Source organism: Thalassophryne amazonica, chromosome 1, assembly GCF_902500255.1.
Source record: "Thalassophryne amazonica chromosome 1, fThaAma1.1, whole genome shotgun sequence".
NCBI lineage: Eukaryota > Metazoa > Chordata > Actinopteri > Batrachoidiformes > Batrachoididae > Thalassophryne > Thalassophryne amazonica.
Genome location: NC_047103.1, coordinates 66,188,102 through 66,205,034, shown reverse-complemented (window position 1 = coordinate 66,205,034; position 16,933 = coordinate 66,188,102). Strand labels below are relative to the sequence as shown.

Below are 16,933 nucleotides of genomic sequence, written 5' to 3'. Positions count from 1 at the left end.
CGTCTTAAGTCTGGACTTGAAAATCTCCACAAAATCTGTTTTATTGACACAAGGAGATTATTCCACAGCACAGTGACATGATAAGAGAAAGCTCTATGACCCGCAGACTTCTCATTCACCCTAGGGACACAATGTAGTCCTGCACCCTGAGAACGCAAAACCCGGGCCGGTACGTAAGGTTTAATTAGGTCAGCTAGGTAGGGAGGTGCCAGTCTGTGAACAATTTATAGACCAGTAGCAGAACCTTAAAATCTGATCTTACTGGGACAGGAAGCCAGTGAAGGGATGGGTGTAATGTGGTTGAACTTTCTGCTTCGTGTCAAAAGTCTGGAACATTGCAGTAGTCCAATCTTGAAGATATAAACGCATGGATCAGGGTCTCAGCATCAGGCATAGACAGCATGGGATGAATCTTTGCTATATTTCGCAGGTGGAAGAAAGCAGTTCTCGTAATATTTCTAATGTGGAGGTCAAAGGACAATGTAGGATCAAAAATTACTCCACTTTGTCAGTGTGATGTATGACACACGAGCCTAGGCTAAGCGTTAACTGGTCAACGTGATGCCGATGTCTCACGGGATCAAGAACCATCATTTCAGTCTTATCAGAGTTTAAAAGTAGGAAGTTTCTAGACATCCAACTTCTCACTGATGTTGGACGTCTAGAAACTTCCTACTCACATCATAGGAGCACCTGGTTTCATCAACAGAGTGTTCAAGAAAAATGACAAAAAAAAATGTACCAGCGGTGAAATACTTTTCAAAGAAAACATACAACAGGTTTAAGCTGAAAACTTGGATTTCTGAATGATGCCTGTCATCAGAGATGGACAGCCATATGTGTATCTGAACAGTGCTTACAAAGTTTACCTGAAGGCAAGGTCAGAATAAATAAACAAGCCCATTTCTTCAGGATTATCGCATGAACCCTGGTAGAGAGTGTGATATCGGGATGCAACTACAGTTCAACATGGAGAAACATAAGCACAGCTCCTGGTGAAAGAACACATTTTTTTCTTATTCTTGTTGTTTCTTCTCTACACTATATCTTGAGAAGGAGAAGAAGAAGACAGCCCTCTGCTAATAAATTAGAATAAGTGTTTGTGACAACTGTGTTTTGTGATCAGAGGAAAGACTGGATTTTCTTTGTCTATACACAGCATGGAGTCTGCTGTGGATTGGACAATTTCAGCCCATCAGCACATACTTAAGTTGTGGGTTTCTTTTGTAAGTGGAACATTTGCTGAAGTGGATGACAGTGGTCCGAGAAAAAACGTGAGTCCAGTGCAAACGCAGCTCACTGTGGCATTTAGCTGTCATTGTTTGCACTCTGTGTCTTTGCTCCGCCTGGCGGCACTGTGCAAGAACAGACGTAAATTTACTCAGTTGCTGATGTCATTTGGCAGGACGTTTTGCTGTTTGATAAAGACATTTATTCATATTTACTTGAAATGACCATGACTGTTAATTGCCTTTCATCACTGAAGCAGGCTGACTGCCAAAATAATGAATAAAAGCTGAAAGTAGTGACGCCATGATGATCACTCCTGTAACGAATGCTTTATGTGCTGCACAACTCGGTTTGAAACGCATGCTGAAAAGAATTAAGCTCCATTATGAAGCTCCCCGCCTCTCTCATTTATTTAAAACAAAAAAATGTTGTGTTTCTCATTTCTACTGTCATGGAAATGCGCATTACTACCGAAAATACTGCAATCTTTTTAAAAAACCATTAGCTTCCTCTTTGATGCTTTCTTGTCATTTAGATAGTTGTGCATTGCACCATAGCACCGTCATTCCATGCATACTGTACACATGAAAAACCTATAACTGTTGCCATGGCTACACAAAGATTGATCTGCCCACCAACCTATCAATAATATCCAAAATTTGTAGTAAAGTAGAACCTGACTGATATGATTTTTTTATTTTTTTTGAGCGGGGGGTTGGCAATACAATACTGATATTAGGCAGAAACAAACTGATAGCAATACATGTGCTGATATATAAAAGTGTTTAATTCTCACTCATTTAGACAAAATCTAAAAGAAAAATGCCAAATATATTCGATTTATACAGAAATAAAACTGTGTTGGAGCGTATTCAGCCATCTTGGATTGTTTAGTTTGAGCAACCAAAGAACGTATGTCACACTTCTGTCAAATTGCCTTCAGCTGAAATGGAAGTCTCTGTGTTGCATCGCCCAACAATTGCATAAAATTAACTTCCCATCTATTTTGGCCCTGCCTAGGTGATAGCACAGTGACCACTTCTCTCTTGTCTCTGCAAAATGCCCACTCTGATTGAAAATGAATGACAGCTGGTCATGTGGCCTCGCAGCTAATGTGCCCAAGGAATGATGGAGGACCGAGCCATGCTTGACAGCATTGAAAACAATGCCACTGGTTCACTCTCTGCTGGACAAATTATGCAATCACACCATTTCCAACAGTCAAAGTTTTTTTCTGCATTGTTTAATTGGTAAAATAAAACTTTCCATATTGGCAAAAATAACACCAATACAGATATGTTCGTGGATGGCTCACATCAAATTTAGATTAAAAACAGATCAGTCATAATGTAGGAAATTTGTATCACACAAACTCATTATTTTCACAGTCAAAATGACTATAAAATTTACAGATATTATGGAATTTCAAACAGCACAAATAATGTTTAAGGCCACAAATAACCAGCTACAAAGAAATATTAGAGAACTGTTCAGTTACCAAAAGGGGGGCTGTAAGCTAAAGGGAAAATTCAATTTCAAAACTCACAGGACTCGTTCAACGAGGAAAACATTTTGTTTTTCAGTATGTGGAGTGAACCTATGGAAAAGTCTGAATGTGGGGTGGAAGCAAGGTACAAACATAAACCAATTTATAATGTAGTACAATGACATTCTCACAAGGTATAGGGATGAGGTTGGGGTTTATCAAGTTTTAACAGGAGTTACTGTTTATTTATTCAGTGGGTTACAAAGTATTTACAGTGCATCCGGAAAGTATTCACGGCACTTCACTTTCTCCACATTTTGTTATGTTATAGCCTTACTCCAAATGGAGTAAATTAATTTTTCCCCTCAAATTCTACTCACAACACCACATAATGACAACATGAAAATATTTATTATTATTAGTAGTAGTAGTATTTATTGCAAATTGATTAAAAATAAAAACTAAGAAATCACATATGTATAAGTATTCACAGCCTTTGCTCAGCACTTTGTTGATGCACCTTTGGCAGCAATTACAGCCTGAAGTCTTCTTGAATATGATGTCACAGCTTGGCGCACCTATCTTTGGGCAGTTTTGCAGCACCTCTCAAGCTCCATCATGTTTGATGGGGAGCGTCGGTGCACAGCCATTTTCAGATCTCTCCAGAGATGTTCAAATGGATTCACGTCTGAGCTCTAGCTGGGGCACTCAAGGACATTCACAGAGTTGTCCTGAAGCCACTCCTTTGATATCTTGGCTGGGTCCTGAAAGGTCTCTCAAGCCTGACTAGTCTCCTAGTTCCTGCTGCTGAAAAACATCCCCACAGCATGATGCTGCCACCACCATGCTTCACTGTAGGGGTTGTGTCTGGTTTCCTCCAAACATGATGCCTGGCATTCATGCCAAAGAGTTCAATCTTTGTATCACCAGACCATAGAATTTCATTTCTCATAGTCTGAGAGTCTTTCATGTGCCTTTTGGTAAACTCCAGGTGGGCTGCCATGTGCCTTTCATGAAGGAGTGGCTTCCGTCTGGCCGCTCTACCATACAGGCCTGATCGGTGGATTGCTGCACATAAGGTTGTACTTCTGGAAGGCTCTCCTCTCTCCACAGAGGACTGCTGGAGCTCTGACAGCCTGAAGATACGTGCGTGGCATTATATTCAAGAAAACATGAGGCTGTAATTGCTGCCAAAGCTGCATCAAAAAAAAGCATTGAGCAAACGGTGTGAATATTTACGTACGTGTGATTTTTTTGTTTGTTTTTTATTTTTAATAAATTTGCAAAAATAAAAAAAAAATGTTTTTCGTGTTGTCATTATGGGGTGTTGTGACTAGAATTTTGAGGGAAAAATTTAATTGAATGTGAATACTTTCCAGATGCACTGTATATACATGTGTACGGTATATGAGCTCAACCGATATATATTGGTCGGCCAATATGAGCCTTTCACAAACATACCAACATTATCACTATTTTTTGTCAAAAATGAAAACCTTAATTTTCTTAAAAACAAGGCACAAAAGCATGACAGCTCTTGGAAATTATATTAGTATGTACAGCAGAAGGTGCTCTGGCAGATTGTTTACAAAGTTGTCATTCACAGCTGAACTTCCATAATTCCTTGGTCACATTTGCTCCAAGAGGTAAAGGCAAAGGAACCAGCTGCCATTCATTTCCAATCAGTGTAGGCATTTTAAAGCTCCAAGAGACAAGTGGTCACTGTGCTGCCAACTAGGTGGTGCCAAAATAGATGGGAATGTTATATGATATGGCGACTGCATGATGGTTAAGTACATTGGCTGTTCCCTCGAACAAAATAATCCATGACAGCAGAATATGCTCAGAAATGACTGTATGTTGGTGTCAATCCAATATGCTTGACATTTTTTTTCATATATATATATATATATATATATATATATATATATATATATATATGCATGTGTGTTTATTTCTCACTAACCTTATGACGTTGATAATGAAGAATGAAGCTGATTGATTATAATAAAGATGATTCCTCCATAAATTAACTTACCTGTATGTGATATGTTTGTGTTGCCACTTTTGTCCTGTGAGGGCGTACCGCCGTTTCCTGACACTGAATTTGGATGTACCCCCTATTTGGTCAGGAACCCCACATCTAGGTTTCTTCATCCACCTGCAAGAAAGCGCAAAAATGGTCACCAATTAAGGACAGGACAGTTCATATGTTAACACGATTCATGAAAATCTCAACAAATTGCTTATATTAAGTTTGATGGAGATACTGTTATACATAGAACTAAGTAGAACAACTATATTTTAGCGATGGTGAGCTGTGACTCTGGAAATTATCACTTTGTTCAGTACTGTAGGGCAGCACATTTTCACTATGCCTTATCTTCATAAATACTGCAGGAGATGGATGCTACTTGTATGCAAAGTGTTGGGTCTGGAGCCTGATAATGAAGGAAGCTGAAGAATCAGAAAAAATATGTAACTACTACCAACATGCAGATAGGATAATGATGCATATTTAAAAATCTTCAACAGTTTTTTTTTTTTCTTCAATTCTTCAAACGATCAGATTGTGACTGGGGACCAAATATGAATTCTGATTTTAACATGCAGCCAGGAGATGCCAAGTCTTTTTTAATAACTGAATGAATTTCTATGCCACTTAATGTAGTATAACCTCATGTAAATGCATAACACTACAGAAAACATCTCTAGTGGTGTCTTCAATGAAATTTAGAATGCAGGACTGATGTAGTAATGTGCCATCATTGTGTCAGCTTTCTGCTCTTTGACTTTAGAAGATGATTAAAATATATTTTCCACCCTGATTCAGTTCATGAAGCTTAATTGGCTTCTTTGATATAATGATGAAACTGAGGCACATCCTTCTTTGTGCTGCAAGTACAGATGGTAGCATATGTTTCATAAAATGATGCACACAAAACAATGAACAAAAAATAAAATACAATGAAGCACTTCATGTTTGCAGTGCTAGACAATACCTGTGAGTGCAAATGATTTCTCAATGCATTTGCATGGAAAAAACAATTCTAATGTGACCAACTATTGACAGAGTTTGACAGAACTGATATAAGAATGAATTGTAAATATGGTACAGTGCAACTGGAAAATATTCACAGTGTTTCACTTTTCACCTCCATCAAAAAAGTTGGACAGAGGTTATGATATCACCCCTGTTTATTTGTTTGTTTATTTATTTGTTTGTCACTTTGTGAAAAGCTTGTAACCTGCAATATATCAAATATCATTAATGATTATTTTTAGAGGATTCATATCTTGATAGGCAAGAACTGACTAAATTTTCAAGGTCAAAGTCAGGAAAAATAATTAATGAATGAATTTATTTATTAGACACGTGTTAATAATATAACAATTTAACAAAAACAATAAACAAACCAATATAACATTATAACAAAATAACCATAATATAAATCAATAAACAAACTCCATGTGTCTGAAAGGGAGTGGGTTGAAGCAGAGCTTATCACGCCCACCCCTTATACCACAAATTTAACAATTATATTCACTTATACTCACAGACTCAAACACATATCACTACACAGACACAAACTCACATATTCATACACTCACACAAACTCATGATACATACATGTCCACACACACACACACACACACACATATATGCATATATTTGTCCATAATTAAACAATACCTAGAATTCAAATCATATTTTCTTCACTGTAATACTTTGTTATAATATTCTTTTTTAAATAATCTGTTGAAAAATATTAAAGTACCACACATTCTATTCTCTGTAAAATATAGAGAAAATTGGAATAATCCCTATCCTTTAACATTGAATGAATTTTCAAGATAGAATTTCTTTCATATTTGAGATCATTATGTAGGATGGTATACTTTATCGACTGACAAAGACTGATCCTGATCTGATCCAGATTACAGATTTTGTGGCCATTTGAATTTAACATTGAAAACCCCATCTATAAATGAATCACTATGTGTGTGTATGGCTTCGATCACGATCACAGGAGAAACTGGGGACAGGTGAAATTTACTGCTTGGTATGCATATGCATTTTGCTTAAAGGATGAAAGCTGATAGGACTAATATTTTTGGAGAAATTAGGGATATTAGGTAACAACAGTGAACAATGGATCTTCACATAATATAATTGTAAATGCATTAAAAATACATGAATGACACATGAAAGTGAAAATACACTTCCACTGCGGTCCATTTAAAACTCAAATGACAAAATAGAAGTAATAATAAATAAACTGATAATAATAGCCAATGCTACTGATAATAATAACAACAATGATAGCGTGCATATGACAACAAGAATCTACACAATTTATAAATACATTTAGACAGTAAATTAACATGAAAAAATTATGTAATTAACAGGAAATAAAAGGCTTGAGTTCTTTCTCTAAAAACTGTCTGGACTCACATGCCATTCAAACTCATTATAGAAACTTTGCATAATTTATTACCACCCTTGAAAAACGCCAGCTACCTATTACCTACCCAAACTAGAGCCTGTGGATCCCCACAGGAAGCTAGTTTAATGTATAGTTTATATTACATCATAATCAAACATGCCCCAATCATTCTCATATTTGAAAGTGAGGTGCAGACTGGCACTCACTATCGCCTGACAAAGTTTGATCTGGATCTGATCCAGATTGTGGATTTGGTGGACATTTGAATTTAATATTGAAAAGCCATTTGGTGTAGTTTTTACATTATATCTCAATCAAAAGTGCCTCAATCACTCTCATTTTGCAGTTATGGATTTACCTACACACTAAAATTGGACAGATGTTCCAATTTTATGCCTGTCTATCTTCCAATTATCACTCGGAAACCAAGTGCTAAAAAGCAATGACAAATTGTGCATAGGAGAGACAGCCAATATTCTGTGAAAATGATCTGAAAAAGAATTCAGAAACCAAAATAAGTTAAAAAGAAAAAAGAAAAACCTGACAACACCACAAAAAACTTTGATTCAAGTGCATGAACTAAATACATACTCCTGACATATGATCACATCCAATTTAACTTATGAAAAGCCACTTCTAACAGGACTTTGACCTTGAAAAATTTTCCAAGGTAAAAATTTGTTGACTTGGAAACTAGTGTTGGTGGAAGCTTGCACTCTATGAATGCAGTGCTCGAGTTCCACATTCTATCATGTTACAGCCTTATTCCATAATGGATGAAATTCTATACACAATACCCCATAATGATAATGTGAAAAAAGTTTTCTTTAGATTCTTGCAAATTTATTAAGAATAAAAAAAAACTAATAAATCATATGTATATAAGTATTCACAGCCTTTGCCATGAAGATCAAAATTGAGCTCAGGTCCTTCCTGTTTCTACTGATCATCCTTGAGATGTTTATACAGCTTAACTGAAGTCCACCTGGGGTATATTCCATTAACTGGACATGATTTGGAAAGGCACACACCTGTCTACATTTAAGGTCCCACAGTTGACGGTACATGTCAGAGCACAAACCAAACATGAAGTCAAAGGAATTGTCTGATGACCTCCAAGACAGGATTGTCTCAAAGCATAAATTTGGGCAAGGGTACAGAAACATTTCTGCTGCTTTGATGAACACAGTGGCCTCCATCATCCGTAAATGGAAGAGGTTCAGATCCACCAGGACCCTTCTTAGAGCTGGTTGCCCGTCTAAACTGAGCAAATGGGGGAGAAGGCCTTAATTAGGGCGGTGACCAAGAACCCGATTGTCACTCAGTCAGAGATCCAGCATTCCTCTGTGGAGAGAGGAGAACCTTCCGGAAGGACAACCATCTCTGCAGCAATCCACCAATCAGGCCTTCATGGTGGAGTGGCCATACGGATCCCACTCCTTAGCAAAAGGCACATGGCAGCCTGCCTGGGGTTGCCAAAAGGTACCTGAAGGACTCACAGACTATGAGAACAAAATTCTCTGCTGTGATGAAATAAAGATTGAACTCTTTGGCATGAATGCCAGGCATCAAAAACAGACTGAGAGGTGTTCAAGACTGCCACTGACAGTCTGGATGAGTACACAGATGCTGTGACATCATATCAGTTTCTGTGAGCACTGCTGCATTCCATCACAAACCACTGTGAGGTATAAAGAGCGGGGACAAGATCAGGTTTAAAGAGTCAAAGTACATGTTTGGGAAGGCAGTCAGGCAACATCAGTTCTCAGCTAAGGACTCCACTTCTGTCTGGAAAAGATCTCAGACAAATCACCACCTACAAACCACTCTGCCAAAGACCCTAGTTTACCAAGTTTTACTGCAGATTTGAAAGAAAATGAGACAATCTTGCTGCCATCCCCAACAACATTCACCACCTCCAACCAATCAGCACCCCACCTCGCTGCTTTCCATTCATGAGAGAGATGTCAACAGGCTCTTTCAGAGGCAAACCCCATGCAAAGCAGCCGGACCTTGAAGAACTGTGCAGACCAACTGTGCCCGGTGTTCACAGACATCATCAACACCTCAATGGAGACATGCCAGGTGCCAGCATGCTTCAAGGCCTTAACCATCATTCCCATCCCCAAAAAACAAAGAACTTCAGGAATTAATGACTACAGACCCATCATCCTGACCTCTGTGGTGACGAAGACCTTCGAGCGCCTTGTCCTCACACACCTCAAGGCCATCTCTGACCCTCACCTGAATTCACTGCAGTTCACCTACAGAGCCATCATGCTGTCAACATGACCCTCCACCTCATCCTCCAGCACCTGGACTCCCCAGGAACCTACATCAGGATCCTGTTTGTGGACTTCAGCTCTGCTTTCAATACAGTCATCCCGGAGCTGCTGCAGGACAAGATCTTTCAGCTTTGCATGGCCAAATCCACCTGCAGGTGGATTACTGACTTCCTGCCCAACAGGAGGCACCATGTGAAGCTGGGGGGGCACGTCTCCAACACATGCTCCACCACTACCAAATCCCCCCAAGGCTGTGTTCTTTCCCCTCTACTCTTCTCCCTGTACACCAATTCCTTGTTTGTGAGAACTTACTTACTATAAATTTGATTCTGATTCTGATCATGTTTGGATGAAACCAGGCACCATCCATACAGTCAAGCATGGTGGTGGTGGCATCATGCAGTGGGGATGTTTTTCAGCGGCAGGAACTGGGACACTAGACATGATTGAGGGAAAGATGAATGCAACAATGTACAGAGACATCCTGGATGAAAACCTGCTCCAGAGAGCTCTTGACCTCAAACTGGGGTGATGGTTCATCTTTCAGCAGGACAATGATCGTGCACCCAGCCAAGATATCAAAAGAGTGGCTGCAGGACAACTCTGTGAATGTGCTTGAGTGCCCCAGCTAGAGCTCAGACCTGAATCCAATTGAACATCTCTGGAGAAATCGGAAAATGGCTGTGCACCAATGCTCCCCATCCAACCTGATGGAGCTTGAGAGGTGCTGCAAAGAGGAATGGGCAAAATTGCCCAAACATATGTGCACCAACCTTGTGGCATCATATTAAAGCCTACTGCCTAAGATGCACCAATAAAGTACTGAGAAGAGAGTATGAATACTTATGTACATGTGATTTATTTTTTATTTTTAATCAATTTGCAACAATTAAAAAAAAATATTTTTCATGTTGTCATTACGGGGTGTTGTAAATGACATGAATTTACTCCATTTTGGAGGCTGTAAACATAATAAAATGTGGAAAAAGTGAAGCACTCTGAATACTTTCTAGATGCACTGTACTTTAGTAGTCTAAACACAATCCATGCAATCAGAGTTTTCCATTACATATAGTGATAAACACATTTTAGACGCAGGACACCTCACCTTATTGTGTTATCACTACACGGACAGAGTCAGGCAGAGGGGAAAGAAAAACAGGCATAATGTTAGCTTATTACATTTCATTGCAGTCTGCATTCACACTGCTCGCCACCACATCCCCTTGTTACAGTTCATTGGTCAGTCTGAGTTCGTTGCTATTTGTAGATGGCATTTCAGGGTTGGACAGGACAAATGTCAGTGAACACTGCATTAACTACTTGCAGGTAAGAAAAAAAAGAATCTGGATAAGGTAACTACAAAATCTGTGTGCAGAATCCCCTCAAATATTGCCTAAAAGGAGGGTGGGTGATGCACGAGTGTGCAGCCAATATTACGTTTACCGGCACACCCACCCATCCATATATTTCAATAAAATGTCTGATTTTATCACAAATGACTCATCCATTTAGTATCAGAAAGTGCAAGAGCTGCTCAACTTCGGGCACAACTCTCATACTGCAAGCTCTTAAATTGACAACATCAAGCAAGTACTACCAACTGAAAGAAAAGATACATACCCAGTCCATGCATGTATAGAATAATTAATTAATTAAACAAAACACATGCAAAACAAAAGCTATTGTGGGTCACTGGGTAAATTTTTGGAACTATGGAAAGACCACCGCACACTCATGATGTTGTCACAGATAAGACGCCGAAGAACTAAGAAAAATGTTGTGAAAACTCATCTTTTTTTGCTTTTTATGATGAGTCAGAGTCATGGTATTAATGTAATTTAGTGTGAGCATTTAATCAGCTTTAATAAAAAAAAAGTATTAAATTTAGGGTGAGCATTTAACCAACTTTCATGAAAAAGACGGTGGGTGGATGCTCAGGGAGGGGGGGTTCTGATGCACGGATACGGTATATTAAATGAGTATGAAAATGAGTATTTTTGTCCTGCAGAAAAGTTCAAAAGATCAGCTGCAACTACATCTGCAGATACTAAAGAAATATGGTGGTTAATATTAGTTTAGTAAGCTGGCGAGAATGGACAGGCGTTACTAACTCGCACACAACTTCTAAATGTAGTAACACAATCAAATAAATTTAGATTAGATCATCAAAATGAATAATTCACTTTTATTTTGAATATTTTAATCACACCGTTCCCATAATTACATTAACATGAATGATTTTTTTTGTTGCTGGTGGTGTTTTTTTCTGAATCAAACAAATTATTCTGATCACTGAATCTGAACATATTCACAGGAGGACAAAAAGCAACCAGAGTACCACATTTCTAAGTATCAAGCAGCATAATCTGAACAAATGATCACGAGTTTAGACCAGGCTTCAAAAAACACATACTGCAAATGTGTGCTTTAATTTATGCAAATAATAAATTCTCCTTCCACATGTGCTGGACAAAAAGACAGAAACACACGACTGTTTGATAACTCCCGTCAATATCACGACCTGTCTTCACCCTCAAACAAGGCATACGTGGATTAGAGTCAGAAGAACCAAGGTACAAAGACAAAACATTATGCATTAACTATGATTTACGGAGCTGTGTCATTGAATGAAGCAAGCTGGGCAGCTGTGTGCAATACAAAGCAAGAAAGAGCACTCAGCATCATGGCAAAAAGATCTAAAACCGCTCCAATAATAAATATGCTAATATTTCCCTATTGATGAGGTCACATGATGCGTTTCTGTTCAGATTGTCAACTATTTCACTTATTAATGTTGCATATAAACACTACCAATTAATGAAGAAAAATATATTATTTCACAATTGCTAGGTTATGTTAACTGTGCAATTATCAAATCAAATCAAAATAACTATTTATCCGTTAGGAACTTCCTTTGCAGACAGAGCACCAGCATGAGCAGAAACACACATTTCATGCATAATAAAATATAAGTCATAACTAGGGTTGTCCAAAACAAACAAGACAAAAGAAATTGAAAATCGATACTTGGACACCAATCAATACTAAAAATTTGTAAAAAATTGTATTGGATTACATACTTTGCACTGAGCACAGAGAAAAAAAAGAGGAATCAGCCAAAGAGTTCTATAATGACGAGTTTTCTATTGACAGGAGCCCCACTTTACGCTCCATTCGCAGCCTTATAGGGAGAAAGGATCAACAGTTATGATTAATCTGACTTCAGAAATTTAATCTACATATCTGAATTGACCTAAACACAGGTTTCCATGTCGTAAATGTAAATAATGGCGGAGAAGTCAACCAGAGAATCAACAGTGATTACAAGTTCAGAGCATGCATTTTGCACTCACAGCGTGACACCCCTGCAGCACCTCAACATTCCAAGATGGGCTGCTCAGTGCTCCAGGTCACGTGACCAAAATACCTGTCTATTAGGGGATGTCTATGTTCAAGACTACTCGAAAATCCCAAGCTCAAAACTTTTGAAAATTGCATTTATTTGAAGTTTAAAACACACACACACAATTTAAATACACACAGTAACATATGGAGTCTTTTATGCCTTTACTGTTATGTGGGCCGCTTAAGAGGAGGTACTGCTGGCCCACAACCACCAGAGGGCGCCCTGCTTGGAGTGCGGGCTCCAAGCACGAGAGGGCGCCAGACCCAGAAGAAGTGACAGCTGTCACTCATCACACCAGCTGTCACTCATTTACACCACTACATAAGCCGGACTGCAACTCCACCTCCCCGCCGAGAAATCAACTACCGAAGAGCAGTACCAGGGTCGACAGCCGAAGACCGAGGCCACCTGGGGACTCGGGACTTGGCGGCTCCGGTGTTCTTCAGGCCGTTGGTGGTGGAAGCCGTGTGGGACGCGGCTCATCTCTCGTCGGGGGTCTTCTATCTTCGAGCCTGCCCACACATCACCTGGTGTTAATTGTCTATTCATATCTTGTGTGTTTAGTTGTGTGTTGTCACAACATTAAATTGTTACTTATTGGCTTATTCATTGTCCGTTCCTTTGCGCCCCCTGTTGTGGGTCCGTGCTCGACACCTTCCCAACAGGATTTCTCGGCTATTCGTCATGGATTCCGAGGGGCGTCAACCCGAGCTTGAACGACCAATGGAAGAGCCAGGAACGCAGGCGTCAGCGGGAGGCGTGTTGAGTGAGCTGCAGCAGATTTTAACCGCCTTCACGGCTCGGCTGGATTTGGTGACCGAGCAGAATGTTCTCCTTAACCGGAGGGTGGAGGCTCTCACCGCCAGGGTGGAAGCGCGCGATCAGGGCGCTGCTGCAGCCACTCCTCTTGCTGGTCCTGGGCCCGTAACAGACGTTCCACTGGTCGTTCAACGACCCCCCCCACCGTCCCCTGAAGCATACATAAGCCCTCCGGAACCGTACAGAGGCTGTGTCGAGACGTGCGCAGACTTCCTCATGCAGTGTTCGCTCGTCTTTTCACAGCGTCCTGTCATGTACGAGTCAGACGCCAGCCGTATGGCTTATGTTATTAATCTGCTTCAAGGAGAGGCACGCGCCTGGGCTACGGCGCTTTGGGAGCAGAATTCACGGCTCCTAACGTCTTATGCTGGGTTTGTACGGGAGTTCAAACAAGTTTTTGACCCTCCCAACAGAGGTGAGACCGCTTCGAGCGTGCTGCTGTCAATGAGACAGGGGCGTCGCAGCGCAGCCGAGTATGCAGTCGACTTCCGCATCGCGGCAGCGAGGTCCGGCTGGAATAACGTTGCGCTCCGCGACGCCTTCGTAAATGGACTGTCTCCGGTCCTGAAGGAGCACCTGCTGGCTAAGGAGGAACCGCAGGATTTTGACGGGCTTGTCGATTTGGTTATACGCTTAGACAACCGTTTGAATGAGCATCGTCGGGAGCAGGCCGGGGGGCGTGACCGGGCACGAGCCGTCCCTCCCCCTTCCGGTTCCAAAAGGGTGACGTCGTCCCCACGCTTCACTGCCAGAGGGCTCCGTGTGGCTACAGCTCCCCCTGCTGAGGAGGCTATGGACACGAGCAGGGCCAAAGTAAAGACAAACGTCAGACAAAGGAGGCTGGCCCGCGGGGAGTGTTTTGTCTGCGGCTCTTGTGAGCATATGCAGAAGGACTGCCCCAAATGGTCAAACTACAACGCCCGTCCTTAGAAACTGGGCTAAGGGTGGGCCATAACACGCACGCGGGGAAACCCCGCAAATCTGCACGAATCCCAGTAACGATCCTTTGTGGGGATCTAACCCTTCACGCCCCAGCACTGGTAGACACGGGGTCGGAAGGGAATCTGCTGGATAGCAGATGGGCAAAGGAGGTAGGGCTCCCCCTGGTGGCTCTGCCGTCACCATTGCAGGTGCGAGCACTAGATGGCACCCTGCTTCCGTTAATCACACATCAGACACAGCCTTGGTTGTGTCTGGAAATCACAGGGAGGAGATTGTGTTCCATGTAACACCTTCTACCTCCCGAGTGATTTTGGGATTTCCGTGGATGGTGAAGCACAATCCCCGGATAGATTGGCCGTCCGGGGTTGTGACACAGTGTGAAACCTGCCACCGGGAGTGTTTAGGATCCTCGGTTCCTCCTGGCATGATGGCTAATGAGGAGGTTAAAGTCCCCCCCAATCTATCGGCGGTGCCAAAGGAGTACCACGATCTCGCTGACGTCTTCAGCAAAGATCTGGCGCTCACTCTTCCCCCGCACCGACCGTACGATTGTGCCATCGATTTGGTCCCGGGCGCTGAGTACCCGTCCAGTAGGTTGTACAACCTCTCACGTCCGGAACGCGAATCAATGGAGACCTACATCCGGGACTCTTTAGCTGCCGGGCTGATCCGGAACTCCACCTCCCCGATGGGTGCTGGTTTCTTTTTTGTGGGCAAAAAGGACGGCGGACTCCGTCCATGCATTGATTACAGAGGGCTGAACGAGATCACGGTTCGCAACCGATACCCATTACCTCTGTTGGATTCAGTGTTCACGCCCCTGCATGGTGCCCAAATTTTCACGAAATTAGATCTTAGAAACGCATACCACCTGGTTCGGATCCGGAAGGGAGACGAATGGAAGACGGCATTTAACACCCCGTTAGGTCACTTTGAGTACCTGGTCATGCCGTTCGGCCTCACTAACGCCGCCGCGACGTTCCAAGCTTTGGTAAATCATGTCTTGCGGGACTTCATGCATCGGTTCGTCTTCGTATATCTGGACGATATACTCATCTTTTCCCCGGACCCTGAGACCCATGTCCAGCATGTACGTCAGGTCCTACAGCGGTTGTTGGAGAACCGGCTGTTTGTGAAGGGCGAGAAGTGCGAGTTCCACCGCACTTCTTTGTCCTTCTTGGGGTTCATCATCTCCTCCAACTCCGTCGCCCCTGATCCGGCCAAGGTTGCGGCGGTGAGAGATTGGCCCCAACCAACAAGCCGCAGGAAACTGCAGCAGTTCCTCGGCTTTGCAAATTTCTACAGGAGGTTCATTAAAGGCTACAGTCAGGTAGTTAGCCCCCTGACTGCCCTGACCTCCACCAAGGTCCCCTTCACCTGGTCGGAACGGTGCGAAGCCGCGTTCCAGGAGTTGAAACGCCGGTTCTCGACTGCACCAGTTCTGGTGCAGCCTGATCCTGATCGCCAGTACATAGTGGAAGTGGACGCCTCTGACTCAGGGATAGGAGCCGTGCTGTCCCAGAGCGTGGAGGCTGATAAGGTTCTCCATCCTTGTGCCTATTTTTCCCGCAGGTTGACCCCAGCTGAACGGAACTATGACGTCGGCAATCGGGAGCTCCTCGCGGTGAAGGAGGCTCTTGAAGAGTGGAGACACCTGCTGGAGGGGGCGTCGTTGCCTTTCACGGTTTTCACGGACCATCGGAACCTGGAGTACATCCGGACCGCCAAGCGGCTGAACCCCAGGCAAGCCCGCTGGTCTCTGTTCTTCGGGCGCTTTGACTTCCGGATCACGTACCGCCCCGGGACCAAAAACCAAAAATCGGATGCGTTGTCCCGGGTGCACGAAGAAGAAGCCAAGGCGGAGCTGTCGAACCCCACCGAGACCATCATCCCCGAGTCCACTGTCGTGGCCTCCCTCACCTGGGACGTGGAGAAGACCGTCCGGGAGGCCCTGGCAAGGAGCCCGGACCCGGGGACCGGCCCCAAGAACAGAATGTACGTCCCACCAGAGGCCAGAGCTGCCGTATTGGACTTCTGTCACGGATCCAAGCACTCCTGTCATCCCGGAGTGCGTAGGACCGTGGCAGTGGTCCAGCAGCACTTCTGGTGGGCATCCCTGGAAACCTACGTCCAAGCCTGTACCATCTGCGCCAGGGGCCTGTACCATCTGCGCCCGGGGCAAGGCAGACCATCGAAAGACCTCGGGACTCCTCCAACCCCTGCCAGTGCCTCACCGCCCCTGGTCTCACATCGGCCTGGACTTCATCACGGGCCTCCCGCCGTCCCAGGGAAACACCATCATTCTCACAATAGT

General features: G+C 42.7%; 1 protein-coding gene across 1 annotated transcript in view; it reads right to left on the bottom strand.

The window, feature by feature from the left end:
- Positions 1 to 16,933, bottom strand: part of LOC117511393 (matrix metalloproteinase-16-like) — a 542,347-nt gene that overhangs the window by 360,636 nt on the left and 164,778 nt on the right. Inside the window, 1 exon segment of the mRNA XM_034171438.1 lies at positions 4,755 to 4,877. Coding sequence (XP_034027329.1) covers positions 4,755 to 4,877 — 123 coding nt within the window.